The 17,686-nt window shown below is 45.5% G+C and overlaps 2 protein-coding genes across 4 annotated transcripts; both read left to right on the top strand.

Annotated features, from left to right (window-relative positions):
• Positions 1 to 1,699: 1,699 nt before the first annotated feature.
• Positions 1,700 to 7,551, top strand: LOC309680018 (uncharacterized protein; the record flags this gene model as incomplete). Its single annotated transcript, XM_082493503.1, has 8 exons — positions 1,700 to 3,509; positions 4,060 to 4,103; positions 4,687 to 4,906; positions 5,089 to 5,264; positions 5,749 to 5,846; positions 6,200 to 6,386; positions 6,854 to 7,035; positions 7,361 to 7,551. The coding sequence occupies exons 1-8, from the start codon at positions 2,211 to 2,213 to the stop codon at positions 7,549 to 7,551; spliced, it is 2,397 nt and encodes a 798-aa protein (XP_082349629.1). The 5' UTR covers positions 1,700 to 2,210.
• Positions 7,300 to 17,163, top strand: LOC309679927 (uncharacterized protein C1orf167 homolog). Of its 3 annotated transcripts, none has more exons than XM_082493388.1 (13): positions 7,300 to 7,547; positions 7,731 to 7,953; positions 8,542 to 8,723; positions 8,889 to 8,985; positions 9,395 to 9,537; positions 10,049 to 10,257; positions 11,043 to 11,187; positions 13,493 to 13,760; positions 14,326 to 14,434; positions 14,692 to 14,923; positions 15,031 to 15,166; positions 15,929 to 16,039; positions 16,765 to 17,163. In XM_082493388.1, the coding sequence occupies exons 2-13, from the start codon at positions 7,801 to 7,803 to the stop codon at positions 16,822 to 16,824; spliced, it is 1,845 nt and encodes a 614-aa protein (XP_082349514.1). In that variant the 5' UTR covers positions 7,300 to 7,547; positions 7,731 to 7,800; the 3' UTR covers positions 16,825 to 17,163. The 3 variants fall into 3 exon arrangements, with proteins under 3 accessions (XP_082349514.1, XP_082349513.1, XP_082349512.1); XM_082493387.1 differs by lacking the exon at positions 7,300 to 7,547 and having other exon boundaries at positions 7,585 to 7,953; positions 16,765 to 16,855; positions 16,938 to 16,953; XM_082493386.1 differs by lacking the exon at positions 7,300 to 7,547 and having other exon boundaries at positions 7,585 to 7,953.
• Positions 17,164 to 17,686: the final 523 nt, after the last annotated feature.

Raw genomic sequence — 17,686 nt, 5'->3', positions numbered from 1 at the left:
ATTGCATGAGTTATAAAGAAAATAAATTATGTCTTGGTTCTTGAGCACAAAAGTAGTCCAGTGCCAGGTTCCAGGTGTTCGTAGAGCAAAACAGCACTGATAAACATCATGGTTTCATGTCCTTTCACCATTCAAATCCTTTATAACACCCTTTTGTGATATGTTACTAGTTGGCTGGATATTCATGGGATGCAAGGAGTGCTTTTACGGAACACCAGTCCGCTGCATTTTGTGGTTATACTTCACGCAGTGATAGGCATCCGAAAGAAGGCAGCCATGCTTTGTCTGCTCACTCTGTAGTTGCCAACTTTTACTTCTTTGGAAAAAATAATGGGATCATGGTACACTTGGTGATCTATGAAAGGCAGTAACAGCAGTTCCCAAGGATAATTGCAACACTGCATGACTAACTCCTGTTGCTTTAGTAATTGAATTTACGCCCCAGTTTGTGGTGATTACTGAAAGAGTTTGCATGTGAGAAGGACAAGTGGGCTGTTTGCAAACAGGGATGACTGAGGCTTACATGCTTTCTTAGAAGAGCAACTTAGAAGAGATAAACATAGTTTGGAAACAATGCAATTTGACAAGAGCCTTTCTGGTATTTGAGTATGTTTGAAAAAGATTGATTTCATAGGCTGTGCTGTCTCTTTCTTTTCAGATTGACTAGGGTTTTTTTAAGATTATATAGGTGTGTGTGTCTTTTCACAATACCATTTTCATTTATTAAAAGGGAGATGAAAAAGAATGGTAGTTAGAATGACAGTGATTGACAACTTGCTTTTAAAATTTGAGGGAATGAAAGTGCAGTCCTTTCAAATTGCACTTACCTGTTAGCAGCAACTTACAAATCTGTGCTCAGCATGAGTGTTAGATGTATAACAATCTGACTTAGTGACTAGATTGCAAATTAGACCTCTCATCTATGCTGTAACCCTTCCAGGTCAGGGGACGATGTAGATTCTCTGGATGTGTAAACATGATTTCATCCTTTAGCATGGACAAGAAGAAATTGGCCTGCATAGCCTTTAACCTTTGCAGGGCTGTAGCATGACACATGAACAAATTTTCACTTGTTAAGCAGTTAAACAGTACCTTAAGTCGAGGAACTATCTTTCCTGTCAGCCCTGGAAGAAATACAAGTGTGGAGGAGATCTGAGCTGGATTTCCAATCAGTGAAGAGGGGTAAGCATTATACTCCATCTGGAACCATGTTGCTCTAGCTTCTGTAAGAACATTTCCTTTTAGACCTGTTCTTGTTTGGTATCATGTAGACCTGGTTAGATATAAAGCATTCTGGAAAAGCAGCTACAGACTACCTTGTCTTGGCAGCAGGATAATTCAGCCTTGCTAGCAACGAGTTCTTTTTGAGGCTGCAGGTGCATGCATAATGCTGGAAGTCTTTGTTTTCCAGGTTTTCTGTTGAGAACTGACTCAGTCCCCTTCAATCATTCCTGCTCTGCCAGACATGATTGTCTGCTGAGAAACAGGAAGAGAGTAGTGTCCGTAATGCTTTCAGGACTGAGGCTGGTGGATTGGAGACAAGAAATTCATAAGGAAAGTACCCAAAGTCTTTGGCAAACTAGGCAAGATGTGATGAGAAATATGCATGCTCCTTTGTTTATATTTCTTCTTATTTTTCTTCAGAGCAAAGAATCATTCAGAAGAACGTGAATGTTGGTCTGTATTTGGGCACTAGAAGTCGAGTAGACTTTTCTCATCACTGGCTTGAGGCTGCAGCATTCAGTGTAACTCCCAGCCAGACAGCAGAACGAGGCCGGCTGTGTACCGCACCTCTGTCAGCTGGGAAGAGAGATCCCAGTCTGAGAAAGACTAATCTCTCCTGCCCTTCTCAGCTATTCCAGGACACCGCCAGTCAGTTCTCCAGTTCCTGCTTCCTGCAGCAGAATAATCTCAGCTTTTGGCTGCAGCAGCAGCACAGCTCTAAGTGTGTGGCTCATAGGATTCCCCATCTTGCTTTGTCAGTGCTTCCTGCTGTGAATCTCCCTCAGAGACACTCACGCCTTGAGTCTTATAGTTTAGAAGGGAGAAGGAGTAAGAATATTGACTTAGATCAACACCACCATCAGAAAGCAAAGGCAGCTGGTAGCTGCTCCATACACACTGCTCGCCATTGCTGTTTAGAAAATAGGAACAAGAATAGTGACTATCCAGTTGAAAAACAACAGCATCAGTGTCCTGCTGCTTCTTGTATGGATCCTGTGAACCCTTCACTGGTCAATGCACGTTTGTTATCTCGTACTGTAGACTCCTCTCTTAGGCACGAATTAATAGTGTGTCCTTCTTCAAGGAGCTCAAGTGAAAGTGTGAACGCTTGTTGTAGTTCAGCCCTGACTTTGGGGGATCTTGATCCGTCTAGTTTGGAGTCCCTTCAGTCTCTTTTGCGGTCCTCACAGATTTCTGCTAGCTTGTACTGTTCAATCCAGAGGCTTAAGCAAGAAACTGCTTTGATGGGGATATGGGGGTCCCTCCCTCTGGAGTCCAAGTCTTCTCCGGTCAGTGGCAGTTTGTGCTTTGCTCCTGATGATTCAGCTCCTAGTATCCTAAACACAGGGGAACAGCTAGCTAGATTAAGGACCAGTGCTGCTCAGGCAAGATTGAAATGGGGTGTCCCATTTGCTAAAGACTGGAGCCTTGGTGTGGTGGCAAGGGACTTCAGTTGTGCAGAACCTCTCTCTGGCTCTCACAGATACAGATACATTGACTCGAACACATGGAGAACAAAAATTTCAGGTGACATCCAGCCAAAACCCCTCTCTTCTGGAGTGGGCTCTGGCAGGCTAGTGGATACAGAAGCAGATTCTTCCTACAATCGCTCCCCTTACTTCAGATGGCAGTCCCAGGCAAAGCCAACTCTGGAAACTGATAGCCTTTATGTTCACACAAAAAGTCATTCCCCTGAAAAGGTTCTTAAAGGAGAAGAGACATCTGATTTGGCATCCTCATGTGCTGTATCTTGGAAGAAAGATCTTCCAGCCAGTCTGTATCCAGAGGGTTTCCAGGTGTCACTAGAAACAGATTTGGGAAGGGCTCAGATGAATGTTGGTGTAGCCATGTATGGGACTCCAAGGGAAGTGTGTGTGAGTGTCGCTTCTCCTCCTGGAGAGAAAGAGTTCAGACCAGTCCAGCAGGTTAGGATTAAATCTGTGGAAGTCAACAACTCGGAACCTCGTGTTAAGTCCAGGAAAGAGTCAGAAGAGATATGTGACTCTAGATTGCAAGCAGCCAGAAGAGTGGCTGTGGTGGGCAGCAGCCAGTCCAGCCCTTCTGGTATTCAGGTTGAAGAAGGCTTTGGTGAATATTCTGACATAGATTGTATGAATGTGAGCAGAGAAGTAAGGCAAAACAAACACTCCCACCAAAGCAGCTGGAGGAATTGGGAAGCTGATGCCAATCTCGACCAGTCTGAAGAACCTTCTGGGGAGAGGAGTGCCAAAGAACCACAGTGCTGTGAAGAAGGAAGCCAGACACAGGAAACTGTGTCCAGAGAGGTGAGGGTGTGCTCACTGTGTAGCATCCCTGTTCACAGATACTACTTGTGCTTGTTTCCACTTCTTGCTAGAGGTGCAGAGTTGAGGTACAGTGATGATGGGGATGCTTGTGCTATAGGTTTTTTTTCTGGCACTGAATGGCCAGATTGCTTCTCTTACGGTCCTGCTCCATCCCAACATAAGCATCTTTCTGTCTACGTGCTGCTTCTTAAAGACAATCTTGTTAACTTGGTTGTTCTTGGGAATGTAAACACATTTATGTTCTCTGGATTTACATGCAGAGGGAAGGCATTAAATTGGTTTTTACTCTGTGCATATTTGCAGGGCCCTGAGTTTTCAGTTTTGTTGTGCTTTTCCATGTCTGAAGTATGTAAGAGTATTCACAGAGCAATGATGGGGCAGTGTCAAAGGCATCTGAGATAATACACTACCCCAAGGCAGCACTGTTCCAGTATCTATCCAAAATGAGTTGCTGTGCTGCACACAGACAAATCCTTCAACAGAGTAGTGTGAATAATCATGTGAGTTGCTGTCTTTTGTCTGTTTATAGGTCTTGGAGAACAGCTTCTGGTCATTGAAGGTGAATGAGCAAAGGTAAAAAGACTCTGTTTTTATGTGTGAGTGTGCTGGTAGTTAGCAGGGGAGGAAAACTGCTGGAAAGTGGCTAAGGAGCCACATTCCTGGGAACATTTGTTTTAGGACTTAATCTACATTTTTCTGCCATGGTTGGCTCAGAGGCTGCGTCCATTTCTTTTCAAAGGGTTGCCATCTAGAATGGAACATGCTCTAAAAAGTAATTTCTGTATCTTATAAATTCTAGCTTCTAAATTGAACCTTGATTGTTGCTAGCAATGAAAAAGCATTGGTACCATATATGCTACTTTTCAGTGCAGCAAATTCCAGCATGCTTGCCACATAGTTAGTGAAGATCAAGAACTGGGTTTACCCATGAGATGGGATTCAAATTTGTGACCTGTAGATAAGATGTGTGTGAGATTGCTACCAAGTTAGTAACAGTGATACCTTAACTTGGTGTGAGACTGCTGGTTTTTCACTCTTTAGAATGATTTGAAATACCTCTTTTCAGCTTGATGACTGAACTCTGATTGCCACCTCCTGGCTGTGTTTAACTTTCCTTTCTGTTAACTGGAGCTCACTTTTGTTTTTTCTCTTTAAGTTTCCAGCACTTGTGTGACAGACAAATGCTAACTAGGTGTTTCCAAGCATGGAGGGGACACATCCTCTGGAAAAGGGCTGCAGCCAGGCAGCTTTACAGACAGCAACTGCTTCGGAAGGGCATTGGTGCTTTGCAGTGGGCTGTGCACCAGAGGAGGATGCAGCTGGCGGTAGCCCAGCAGAGACACGCCTCGGCTCTGTTAGCTGTCACCTTCCACAGGGTGAGGACGGGCTAGGGATAGTAGAAGTGGTGCCATGAGTTTTCTGTTGTGCAGTCAGAAAAGGCAGAAGTCCTATTTGGATAGGGAGGAGGAAGGGGTACCCTGCGTGAAATTCAGTGATATGGACCCTGATACTGATACTCTGCCTGCAGTTTGTTCTAATCATGTGGTTTCTCCTTCAGTGGAAGGAAGCTGTGGCAAAACGGAGCAAGAAGGAAGCTCCGCCGCCTGAGCCATATTCTTATACCCAAAGTTCATCAGTGGGATTTTTTGAAGTAGGAAGATTAGCAACTATGACAACCTCAGCTCAGCACCAGCTTACAGTAGGATACTCAAAGGAAGCTGAGCTGGCTTGTAGGTAAGCTGAGAGCATTCTCTTTCTGTTACCTTGGACAAGTGGAGGTTGACAAACCCAGGGAGAAATTTTTCCCAAACGGTGGGAAACTTGTTTCCAGGTCCTTGGATGTATCTGCCTCAGATAAGCGCTGCAAGAATTAGTAACTTAGTTTTAAGAACTAAACAATCCTATTCCAGAGCTTCTGTGATTTCCGTCTGATTTGGGTGTCTGACAGAAATACTCCTATACTATTTCTTGAGTTCAGCTGTCACCTGCATATGTGATATGGGCATAAATGAGATTGGAGTGAGGCAATACTAGTCTGTAGCAGGACAGAAGAGGTGTCAAAAGATATACCTTTTGTTGTGCCTTCTGATTATGAAGGCAGAGGAACAAGTCCAGGCAAAAAGAGAGAGGTATCTAGGGAAAAGGAAGGCTCTGGATCCTGTTCTGTGAGTGCCTCTTTGGACAGATGGATGTTAAAGCATGCTTGTGACTCTTTCAGGGTGGAGGGAGGAATGTGGATGCAACTTCATCGTAAGCAGAGAGGAGATGAGTTCCGCTGGAGAGCTCAAGCAATCAGAGATATGAGACGGCTAGCTGGTAAGCACACATTCCATAGCCTTGGAACAGCTTGGAGTTAATCACCGTTTCACCATGCTTGTGTTTAGTTGTTGCCTTGACCTGACTCTTCCAGAACCTGTTCCTGCAAATAGCTGAGCCAGTATCTGTGATGGTGGCCCACTCACTGTGTCATACCCCTTTTACCTTGTTCTTTGTATTAATTCAGTGGCAGCAGATGCTGTTGCTCCAGCCATGTGAACTGTCTCACTTAAGTGCCCTTTCTCAGACAGCTGGAGTTCAGCCAGGGGATGTTTGGTGTGTGACACTAAGTTGTTTGATATTCTTCTAAGTCACTTTCCTTCCTGTCAATCTCTTCCTGCCCTGCAACACAGCAGCTTTCAGACTGTGGCGCCTGCAGAAGGAGCTGCTGAGCAAAGAGGAAGCAAGGCTTTTGGAAGCCCGGGCTCTGCTGGAAAAGAAGCAGCTACAAAACATTTTCTGTGTGTGGCGTTCCCGATACTTGGAAATGAAACAGATTTTGGCACTGACAACTCGGATCCAAAGAAACTTGGTCTCCCAGTAAGTTGAAGTCTATTTTTCATGTGAAAGGTCTGTTCACTGTGGAAGTCCAAGGAATGTCAGAGCTAACCCAGACAGTGATGTGTTGTTCCATCTTAAAGCCATCTATTGTTTTGTTTTAGGAGTTAATAAAGATCAAAATAGGAGTTAATAAAGATCAAAATAGGGATAGAAACATGAAAAGGAACTAGTGCAGCCAGAGATGTTATGACTTGCCTCCTGTGTACTGCCAAAGCTTTTTGGTCCTGACCTTTCATGTCCTGAAAGACCAAACCTGAGAGCACCCTCAGTGCTGCTGTGCTCTAAGCATGATAGTGGCTTTTCAATGAAAAAAAAACAAATAGAAGCTCAGAAGACAACTTCTATCTGTCTTTCATGAACTAAATCCAGTCTCGGGAGGAGACAGAAGTTTGTACACTCTTCATGTGTTTTTTCCATGTGGTTTTATTTTCCTTTGATATTCTCAGGTGCTTCAGTGCATGGAAGGAGACTGTTGAGCAGAAGGCTCTTTACACGTGCAACCTGGCACGTCTCAGAGCAGTATCGCTGAGGAAGTACTTCCAGCAATGGGTTCAGATGCTGCAGGACAGAGAAGGCGATAAGCAGGCAATGGTGAACTTCTTCCTCCTACAATGGAGGCAGCATTGTGGTGAGCAGCTTGGGGTCTCTGCAGAATCTGAGATTTGGAGGTGCTTAGGCTCCTTCCTCCTCTTCTTGTATGGTGAACAACAGCTGAAAACAGTCCGGTAACAGAGAGGCTGAAATGATACATGATATTAACAAACCAGAGTGGTCAGAGGACTAGTAGTTCTAGGTGTGTCAGTGAAGCTGACAGGGAGATTCGTTGCTCTGCTTCATAAACCTAGCAGAAAGTCTTAAACCTTGCTGAAAAGAAGCATTTTGAGGGCTGGGCTGAGTTTCTTAGGAATGCCTTCTGACAAATGTTGTCTCTTGTCACTCTGTAACTGGTTAAGGACCAGTTGTAAGCTCGGTAGCTGACAAGACTGCGACAAAGAGGCATGAAGATCAGCCATTGTGGACTGTAGAGAGATGGTTTCCAGAGAAAACAGACTGCTCTCTTGATGACTTCTGCCAAAAGGTGAAGCTCCAAAGAGTGTATCTGCTGTGGAAAGCAAGGCTGTGCGAGCATCACAGAGCTGAGTGAGTGAAGAAGAGCCAATTCTTGGAGCCCTTCCCTCATTAGTAGTGTCCACTTGACTTTCTGGTCCTTCTAGAAGAACACCTTTTAACATCTATCATGTCTGTACTAGTATCCCCCTCTGGTATCCCTTTTCAGTCACTTTGCTGTCTCAATATCTGCTGTCTCAATATCTTCTGTCTCAGTTCTTTCTCTCAGACTTTGGAGCAATGTAGACTCAGAAAAGCTCTGAAATTATGGCACCAAAAGTGTCTCATGCTGAAGACAATTGAACAAAGTCCTAAGCGCTTGCACAACACTGTCTGTGAAGAACCTCTTGCCATGCTGTTTTCTGAGGACCTCTCAACATCTTCTGGCTTTGACAGCAGTGCTCCAGCTACTCTGGCCTCTCGAAGCTCATTGGAAAAGGTGAGGAGGTCTTGACACATCCAGACTGCTCTGAAGTATTAAATTGCTGGGATTTTTCGAGGGAAAATTTCTGCTTCAACATGATACTGTTGTCAGCAAACTGTGCTTAGTATTTAGGTCTGAAGAGCACTGACACTGTAGGGTCCTGGTGTTTAAATGTAATCAGAAATTGAAAAGTTGCTTCTCTCTGTGCCCTTCCTGATTCGTCATTTAGTGATATGAGGAGGTGCTGAGCTATTGAGGTTCTGTTGTGCTCTTGCATGTTTGTGGCTGCAAGGTGGAAGGGATGAGGTACAAAGAGCCTCATCCCTGAGAAAGTCCATATGCCCATTTCCCCTTTTCTCACTATAGAAATAACTGTATAACTATTCAGCATAGAAATAACTAGTATAGAAACAACTTTCCCATCACTTACACGTTTGCACTCCAGAGCTGTCCTTGCTAGCCTGCAGTTCCTTTGAATGTATAATGGATTTCCCTGAATCCTTGCCAAAAAGAGGAGTAAATGGCATGGTCAGAACTGTTAGCTAAGCAATTCCATTGCGAGGACACTTACCTTACAGTGTGTTCTTCCCTCCATACCTGCAGGAATACAGTTTTAGTGACAGCAGCCAGCAGAGCTTCTCCTCTGTTCTGACTGCTGAGGACGTCACACACATGCCGTATTACAGTTCTTTCCTGCAACTACACCAATGCACAGAGCTGCCAGCTGAGCTGGGTGGGGAGCTGTACTTGCAGGCCTCCTTTCCTCCATGGAGTACTGGATCTGGGTGAGTTGGAGATTGCTTCCTTGGGATGCTGGTAGCAGTTGCCCCTTGTTTGGTCTGGCTGAATTCCTTCCTTCTGGCTAGTCCCCCGTGTCATCTCACAGTATCCTTCCAGATACTTTATCCTCTTCTTTCTTTCCCTTTTCCCCTGACACTTTTGTCTTGCAGAAGAAATTGGTTTGTGGGAGGTCAGTTCCAGTCTTTGGCACTGCAGAGTCCAGACAATACTGTCCAGTCTCTCACCAGTTACTCTACGTGGGAAGAGGTAAGGCTGGAAAGTGGTGTGATGCATGTAAATGTACAACTGTTTTCTGCATAGCTCAGTGTAGCGAAGAGCCTTTGGGTTTCAATACCAGCATGTGGAAGGTCTGACTGCTGTTCTCTCTTTGTTATTCTTTCTTCTCTCTCAGACAGAAGGTTTGGAAGATTGAGGCATTTCACAGGGTAACTCTTCCCCATCATTTGCCAGCTGAGTTGGAAATTGGCCATGTGTCAAGGATTTAAAAGGGATGTTAGACGATCATGTCTGGGTGTTCATGTGGTGTGTTGTGGGTTAGCAACAGGGAGTTAGGCAATCATAGAAGTCACAGCAGCAATGAGAAAGGGCTGAGCTGCATGGAGTGACTGTGTTACAGCAGCAGTTCAAGGCCCTTTTTTGCTTTTCTGGATTACAGGACTGCGGTTCTGACAAGGAGGTGAAGAGTTGCTGGCACCCAGCAGAAAAATGCTGCCTGCAGAGGTACTTCACTGTCTGGTCAGCTCGCACTCAGCAATTTGTAAAGGCCCAGCAGTACTGCAGGCTCATTCAACTCTCTCGGTAGGTATTGTGCTTTCCAGAGATTTCCTAAAGCTGTTTGAGAGCTCTGTACTTCCTTTTTTTTAAAAAAAAAAATTCTTCCTGTAGTTATCTTTTTCTGTCTTCAGTGGGAGCTTTGCAGGCCATTATTTTGGTTTTTTTCCTGCTTCAAAATCATATATCTGAAGACAATCATTTCTGGTTTGATGGGGTGCCTCACAAATTAGAGCAAGCCCAGCGCTGCTGATAACAAGCCCTGGTAACTTCCTGTCCACTGAACTGGCCTTGCTCTCTGCTCGTTTGGAAGTTGAAGAACACAACAGGCTTGGCACAGCCAGGACAGAACGCCTTACTCCCAATAACTTGCCTTGTCTGTCATTTTACCTGACATTTAATGGGGAAAGGTTGTTAACAGATCAGATATTTCCTAAACTCCCTCATGTGTATGTTTATTGTTAAAGTTTCAGTTACAAGAGTATGAATCTGTGTGAGTTGTTCCTACGGTTGGTGCAATGACCTTTGTCTTTCTCAGAGCCTTTCACAGTTGGCACCACTGGGTCATGGAAAATCGGAACCGAAAAGCAGCAGCAGCCCTAAAACATCAAGTTCATTGCTGCCAGATGGCTTTCAGCCTGTGGAAGAAAAGACTGGCCCAGAAAGTGGAAGCTGACCAGAGATTCAGGTGTCACATTCAACAGATGACTGCTGATGCTCTATGGCATTGGCATTCCTGCTGGCAAAGTGAGTTACCCCATCTTACAGCAGCACTTGTGTCTGTAGGAGAGGGATGTTGTGGGAACGGTTGGGATGGAAAAAGTCCCACTTCTTGTTGTAACTCTATGCACTCCTCTGGAATGGCACATACTAGTCCAGGGCTCAGTAAGTGACTGTGTCACTGCCTTGTGGTTACAAGCAAGACACATGCCCTGCTGTTTTGTAGTGCTTTATGCTAGGGGAGATGCTCCTTTGGTAGCTGATTGGAAAAGGGGTGGATCTCGCTTTGAACACTATCAAAGGGAGTGTTCAAGCAGTGCATTTTAGCAGCTGGGGAGTTAAATGGAGTTCAGATGCAGCATTCCAAGCTTGAACATATCTTCTCCGACCCAACAGTCAGGCTTTGCTTCAGTGGGAAAAAGGTGTATCTTTGGGGCTGCTTAACAGTGCTGATCCTGCCCCTCAAGGGTTTCCATGTGCTTTAAGCGCTAAGTACTTGCACTGCGCCAGGGAAGGATCACTCCCTATTTTTGGTGGAAAACTGCCTTGCAGATGAGAGTGGAAGTGTGCTGTGCTGTGATCCCTTGCTTGGTGAAGGGCAGGGGGAAAAAAAAAGTCTGACTGCCTTGCAGACAAAAAACTACAAGGTGAATTGAGATGTCTCTTCAGCTGCTAAAGAGAGGGCAGGAAATATTAGAAAGTCTGGTCCCATTTGGTATGTGCAGCAGATGTATTCTTTGCTCTTGTCTGAACTCTGTGATGGAAAAAAAATCGTTTGGCTCAGCTCAGCAAGCCCTTGTGTTCTCTCCCAGGGAAGTGTGCTGTGAGAGAGCTGCAGCAGCAATGGGCTCAGCACAGCTGCCAGGAGAAGAAGAGGTTGGTCCTGCAGACATGGTATTGCCAAACAAGGAAGCAGAAATATGCTGCTTTATTCTGGGAACGTCTTCTCCTGCACAGGTTTGTTTCCTGCCTTCAAAACATTTCTGAGGGAAGCTTTGAGCAAAGAGCAATTTATGTAGCAGAGAATCCAGTGTATTCAGACCAGAGCTTGGGTTTGAAAGTGCAGCTAATTTATGTGTAAATGGAGCTTCTGTAGGAGTGCTTCCCTGGGGGTGCTCCTGCATTAAGGGGTCTGTTACCCATAGCCTCAAACTCCCCATCTCCTCCTTCTCACTCAAAACTTCTTTTCTTTCCAGAACTTCTGTTCAGTCTTAGTTACGCAGTCTGGTATTTGTAAACTAAGCAAGGGAGATGCAAACACATTTGTGTAGTTTAAAAAAAGTGAAAGCCTTGTTTTCACTGGGGTTACTCGGTTTTTGCCAAAACGAATACTAGGCATAAGTCTTGGAGAGATCTATGTTTAAAAAAAAAAATGAATTTTTCAGATTCTGGACACAGTGTGTTGATTTTTAAATTAAACTAATGTGAAAAATTGAGTTCAATATATTCCTGCAGAAAAGCAATATTCAGTAAAGTCTGTGAAGGAGAACCATGATATTCAATTCATCTCCGTGTTAGTTACAATATAGGCGAAGCTGCAGTATGTTTTGGAGTCTTATGTGCAGATCTTGAAAGCACAAGAATCTTATCTGAAGAGCCAGGTGTCTGCTGCCAATCATTAACAGCTTCTTTTCTCTCTTAGCTGTTGTTCAGTAGCTTTCTTATTGAAATCCGGTTTGTTTGTGGGTTATGTTGTGTGAGGGTACTGTCTGCCTCAAACACAGCTAAGTATCCAGCTACGATGAATCAGGAATTGTTCACGTGGTTCTCTGAGATAATTCAGGAGGATAAGAATGATTAAGATTATTTACTCCGAGGATTCATTTAATGCAGGTTTGGCCCTAGCAGATTTCCTTTTGGATTGCATGTTCCGGCTGACTGGAAACAAAGATCTGCAGAGGAAAGAGCAACTAAAAACCCTGTAAAACCTTAGTGGTTGTAATGCTTAGGCTCTGCACTCGCCCCACCCAATTGCATTTTCTTCCGCAAATCAATCTGAGCGGTGGCACCCTAGTGGAAGTGTGTTTGAGAGAAGTCCTTGATGTTGCTCCTTGCTGTACAGTGTGTCTCCACCATTAATCTTCCTTCTGAGTTCTCCTTTGATGAGAGAGTGCTTCTAATTTCTCACCTGGATATGGTACAGGCTGAACCCTGTCTCTTCTGAGGGGGGCATTTTTCATGCTAAGATAACCTGCAATAGATTCTCTTGATCTTCAGAGAAGCCTGCCAAGGAGAGGATATTTACACCTCTGCCCTATGGTGCAGTGGGGTGATTTGCATAATGAAAGTCCAAGTGGAACAAGGAACCAAAAGGATAAACCAGGAGTTAAAAGCAGATTGGCTTCTGGGGTTGCAGAGAAAGACTGGCCTCCTGTGCATCAGCCTGCAAGATATAGAGAGATTATTCTGAGTGCAGATTTACAGTGCTGTTAATAGTGACTCCTGTAGACATTGATTTTTTGGGGAATAAAATTGTCTCCATAAGGATTCTAGTTGTACATCCCATGTGCTCAGGCGCTTAGTTTGTGACAGCCAAGAAAAAAAATAATCTGAATCTTGACAACAAGCTGCTGTCTTAAATGCAGCCTGGTTCTGCAGCAAGCAGACCTAAGGAGTCTGCTGGATTCTGTGCTGAAAGAGATTTTAGCAGTTTTATTCTCATCCCATAAGGAAAAGGCCTTCCTCGAGCATCATCCTAAAGGTCAGCTGCTGGCACAGAGAAAGACTGAAGAGTGACTAATTTAATTCCTTTCTTTTTTTGAGGGATCCACTATGTGTAGTGGCAGGGCAGCCTAGGAAAAGTGTGTGTATTGTAGGCAAAGGAAAAACATAGTATAATATTGCATTCAGTTTGCAGAGGCCTTTGAAGAGGAGGAGATGCTAAAATGGCCAGAAAGAAGCAGACGCACTCCTGGGCTTTGAGGATTTGAGAAGTAACAGTGCTGGGAATCTGAAGTAAAATGAGGGCAAGTTTTTAGCAGAATGAAACTGTAGTGAAGAGTCTAAAGTTATACCTCCCCTGGACAGGGCACTGGAAAAAAATAAGTAACACGGAGAAAGATATATAAATGTTGATTGCAGAAGGAATAATAGGAGCAGTTTTTTTTTCTTGTTGAATGCTCTTTCGCTTGCTTTGATCACTTAAGTGTGACACTGCGGGGTGGGGTGAGAAGGTGGAATTTGGTCTATAGACTGTTTGGTGATAGCATGGAAATGTGACTTCAGACATCTGCTGCTTTTTGGTGCTTGTATTGCTTTTCAGGTGCCTAGTCACCTGGGCCCAGGTCACTGCTTGTAGACTCAGGCAGTGTGAAGCCCTCTCTAGTTTTAAAAGGCTCAGAGAGCACCGTCTCCTAGTTGTGAGCTTTACTGAATGGAGAGTGAAATTCTTGAGAGCTGAACAGCAGATGATGGGAGAGAGAAACTGCAAGTGGCAGGAATCCTCACAGGGTAAAGCCTATCACCGCTGGCGATTGGCCTCAAGAGGACAGCAAGCCCTGCGCCTAGGATCTGTGGCTACTGTAAAACAGGTAAGAAAAGATGAAGGTCCCTATGAAACGGTTATTCTTAATTGCCTGTACTCTTGTGAAGACCTCAGTGAGTCTCTAGGCACTGAGACACAGTGACAAGACTTGTGTAAAAACCTGGTTTGACTTCTGCTGACTCCTTAGTCCCTGCCTTGAAATTCTTTACAGACTGTGCACGCAACTTCATCACCATAATCTGACACTGATTGCAGCTACCATCTGGAGCACAGCAATAAGGAATGGGGTCATTTTGACCAGAGACACAAGAGCACTCCTTCCTCTCTGCTCAAAGATGAGATGGGATAATCACTGTCCCTGCAGAGCAGAGCGAGCTGTCAGAGTTGCAGCTTTTTTCAAAAGACTCACAGCAAGTAAACCACAAAGAGGTCGATTGATTTGGAAGGGCTGAGTCAGTCCTGCTGGGATCTCATCTGTGCAGTTTCCAGCCTGGGGTCTAACACATTAAACTACCTGCAGGGATATGAGCATAAATGTATCTCTAAGGCTAGTTTGTGTGTGCACACGTTGTGTTTAATCTTGGCTGTAGCTGTGTTATTTCTTTTTGCAGGCCTGCAACTACTGGACAAAAGCAGCTGCCTTTTCCCAGTGCTCACGGCAGTGCAGTACCCCGATAGGTGCTAGGAAGAGCAGGAAGATGTCTCTTTCTTGGTCCATGAGTAAGAAGATGCCTCCTCCTCTCTTCCTTTCATGGGGCAAGCCATATGGGGAGTGTGAGTGAAGAGGGACGGGGAGTAGTGTTTGCCAGCTGGATGACTGGAATTCCTCTATGGAGTAGGTGCTTGTGGCAGTCGGACTCTGACTGTGGGTTGCTTTGATGTTCAGGAGCGAAAGGACTAAGGGCTCATGGCAGCTCTGATCTCTCCCTCTCTAGCTCCAAGGTGAGTTCCTGTGTGATTCCTCCTTTCTTTCTTAGAAAGCAGAAGAGGCAGAGAAAAGGGTTTGGCACCAGCTGCCCCTCTTGGGCTTTTTCCCAGTGCCATTCACCACTGGCTGGTGATCTACAGAAACCAAAACAGGGCTGAAAGGCTGCTGCACCCTCACCTGGTAGAGAGACCTGGTGTTGTAGGACCCTCTCCTGCACATGCAATGATCCAGGAGAACAAAGCAGAGGTGGACTTGGAGGAGAGGGATGAGAAGTGGCTTGGGTAAGTAGAGTGGAGGGCTCTGGGTTTCATCTTATTGCTGCCATCAGGGAAGGACTGTCTTCTAGGTCTTTGGGCTGATAAAGCTTGTTTTCCCCTCTTGTGTATAGGAGGAAGTATCTGAGGAGGTGGCATCACATGGTGATACTTTGTCAGTGCCAGCATGACAGGAGACGGCGCTGTATGGCAAGCGGATGGCATCGGTGGAAAGAAGCCAGCAGGGTGGTGATACTGGCTCAGGTGTTGGTGAGTGGTACTGCCAACGTGATGGCTGTTACTGGGTAAGCCTGCTCTGCTTGCAGCCTCACATCCATCCTGGGAGATGAGACCTGGGGATTTAACGAGTACCAATGTGCACCAGAAATACTGGTTTGCTATATAATACTGTAGCTACTTCTTCTATCTTTCTAGTTGAAATGCCAGCATGGCAGACTGGCACATCCACATATTTAGTTGTGCTTTGCCCCATCTTACACATGGGAAGCTGAGGATGATTTGTACAGATTGCCTGTAGCCTGTGCAAAAAGTTCAAAGCAAGTATTACAATCTGTGTCCTCATCTGTGTTCCCCACACATCCCTCTGGTATCCACAGCCTACCAAGGGCTGTCATTTGGCCTCCCTTTCTGCTCAAGCCCCAACCATCTATGGAACAGACTCACGTTCTGTCTGGCTTCCTGGGCATTAGCTGTGCGAGATGTGCTCTGACCTGCCCATGGGATAAGATGACGCATGTATAACAAGCACATCCATAGTCACTGAGGAGCTGTGCCAGAGCAGGGACGGGGCACTGTCCTTTTTCCAGGGTACTGTGACTGAATTAGCCACAATATTTGCAGGAGACTAGTTCAGCAAGAGGTTTGTTAGTAGTCAGCTTTGTTCATTACCAAAGCAAAGTCATTCAAGAGAGACCTGGGAAAGCAACTGGAAGCAAGGTGGGACTAGAGGGAAGTGAAGTTATTTGCCTGCCAGAGCCCCACTAATGTGTGCACTGCCTCTTTCCCTGGCAGGACCAGCAGCGGCTGATAGAAAAGGCCTGGAGGGTGTGGAGACGACGACATTTGCAAAACTGTGTGGTGCAGAATTTTTTGGAGGAGGAAGCCAGGAGCCTCCTCTCTCAGGTAAGCATTTACGACTGCTTTAATTCTGTGGCCCTTAGTGGACCAAAAAGCACCCCAAAGAGACAACTGGTGTTTCCTGTATCTCTCTCCCTGCACAAAGCACTTGCTTAGGGAGAAATTGAATGCATCAAGGCATGGGACTTACCCATAACAAAGGGAAATAGCTTCCAGCTTTATAGGGGTTCATCTTTGGGTGTTTTTCAAAGCTTTGTGTCAGCAGTCAATTTCCCTGACGTGTGCCCCCTGCCCCACTGTTATCAGAGATGTTAATCCACTAATCCTCTGCCTCTCAAGAGCCCACTCAGGGAAGAAACAGGCTCCACATTGGTGCAGGAGGACTGTGCTGACTTGCACCCAGGGGCAAGCAAATTGTTATAAATTTGAGTGAGCACGCAAAAGCTTAGAGCTTAAATAGCCAGTTCGCTCCTCTGCCTGCCTCCCAAAGATCCATGCAGAATTAGGTCCTCCTTTAATGAGATGAGGGCAAGTACTGAAATTAGAGGGCAGAGGGGGCACTGGTCTTCCTTTTCTCACTTTGATTTGTACTCTGAGCTTCACTTGCTGGCTACAGGAACATAGGGGAGACAGGGAAGGGCTCTGAGTGAATTGTGAGGCAGCTGGCATAGCCATTGCTAGAGGAAAAGCTTTGTTTAGGGGTACTGTGAGGTGGCTGCAACCCCTCAAGGGTAACCTGAGTATTTGATTTGTCCACTTTACTATTTAAGGCCTTTGGAAGGTGGCGCCAGCTAACAGCATTCCAGCTCAAAGACAAAGGACGCTGGTGAATGGTGGGGGCCTGCCTGCAGCTGCTGCTCATTTCAGGACACGTGGAGGATACAGCTGGCTGTCACAACAAAGAGCTGGTCCTGCGCAATCAAGAAAGCGAATGCTCTGCTCACGTGATAAAAGCAGTGCTGCAGGCCAGAAGTATGATAGCCAAGGGACAACCAGGAAGAGATGGTACCTACTGAAAGGTCCTCTTTAAAGGACTGATATCCTACCTCCCTAGAGGCACAAATTGAGAACTTACTCCCTTTTGTTGTGAGGTTGCATTCCCTTGTCCTCTGGACCCTGATTTTGCTGGAGTTCTGATTAAAGGTCAAAAAAACCCCCACCTTACGGGCTCTCCCTTTACTCTGTTTTTTCCTGGACAGGAGTTTAGTGTCATGCAGGGGACTAAGCAAATACATCGGTCTTAAAGAGATGAGCAGGAGTCTGTCTGTGAACGAATCCTGTTGATTCCAATGTCTGGACTGTCCTTGGTAGGTGTGAACACAGGTCTTTATTTTTAGATTTGGCTCTTCCCCTGGGGGGGATTCCCACATGGCTCCCACCTCCTCCCCCTGTCTAGGTCCATCAGCTCTTCATTAAGCGTTTCAGTGGGTGGCCAACCTCTTGACTGCTTCCTGCTGGTTCCTTTCTGTGCTGAATGGGCTAGGGATGAAGAAACCTGCTGGGAACAGCTGAGCACCAAAAGCTTTGCTGAGGCAAGACAGGCGTGTCTGACCCCCAACCTTCGCATTACTTGCTTCTGTGATTGATGCCCTGTAATTACCCTGGATATATGAGTCCCGTCTCAGACAGCTGTAATGAGAGGGTCTGAAGAATCTGGAAAAGGCTTTTCTTCCTTGCTTGTTTGAAAGAGAT

Source organism: Vanellus vanellus (assembly GCF_965231255.1).
Source record: "Vanellus vanellus genome assembly, chromosome: 20".
In the NCBI taxonomy this organism is placed as follows: Eukaryota; Metazoa; Chordata; class Aves; order Charadriiformes; family Charadriidae; genus Vanellus; species Vanellus vanellus.
Note: the sequence above shows the minus strand (reverse complement) of the source record. Positions and strands in the feature narration are given on the sequence as shown.

Bases quoted from the DNA above. Each gene is read 5' to 3' on its own strand.
- LOC309679927 (XM_082493386.1), top strand. From the start codon at position 7,645: ATGTCTGTACTAGTATCCCCCTCTGGTATCCCTTTTCAGTCACTTTGC. The intron at 7,954-8,541 runs GTGAGGAGGTCT...CCATACCTGCAG, and splicing joins CTCGAAGCTCATTGGAAAAG to GAATACAGTTTTAGTGACAG. The intron at 13,761-14,325 runs GTAAGAAAAGAT...TTCTTTTTGCAG, and splicing joins CTGTGGCTACTGTAAAACAG to GCCTGCAACTACTGGACAAA.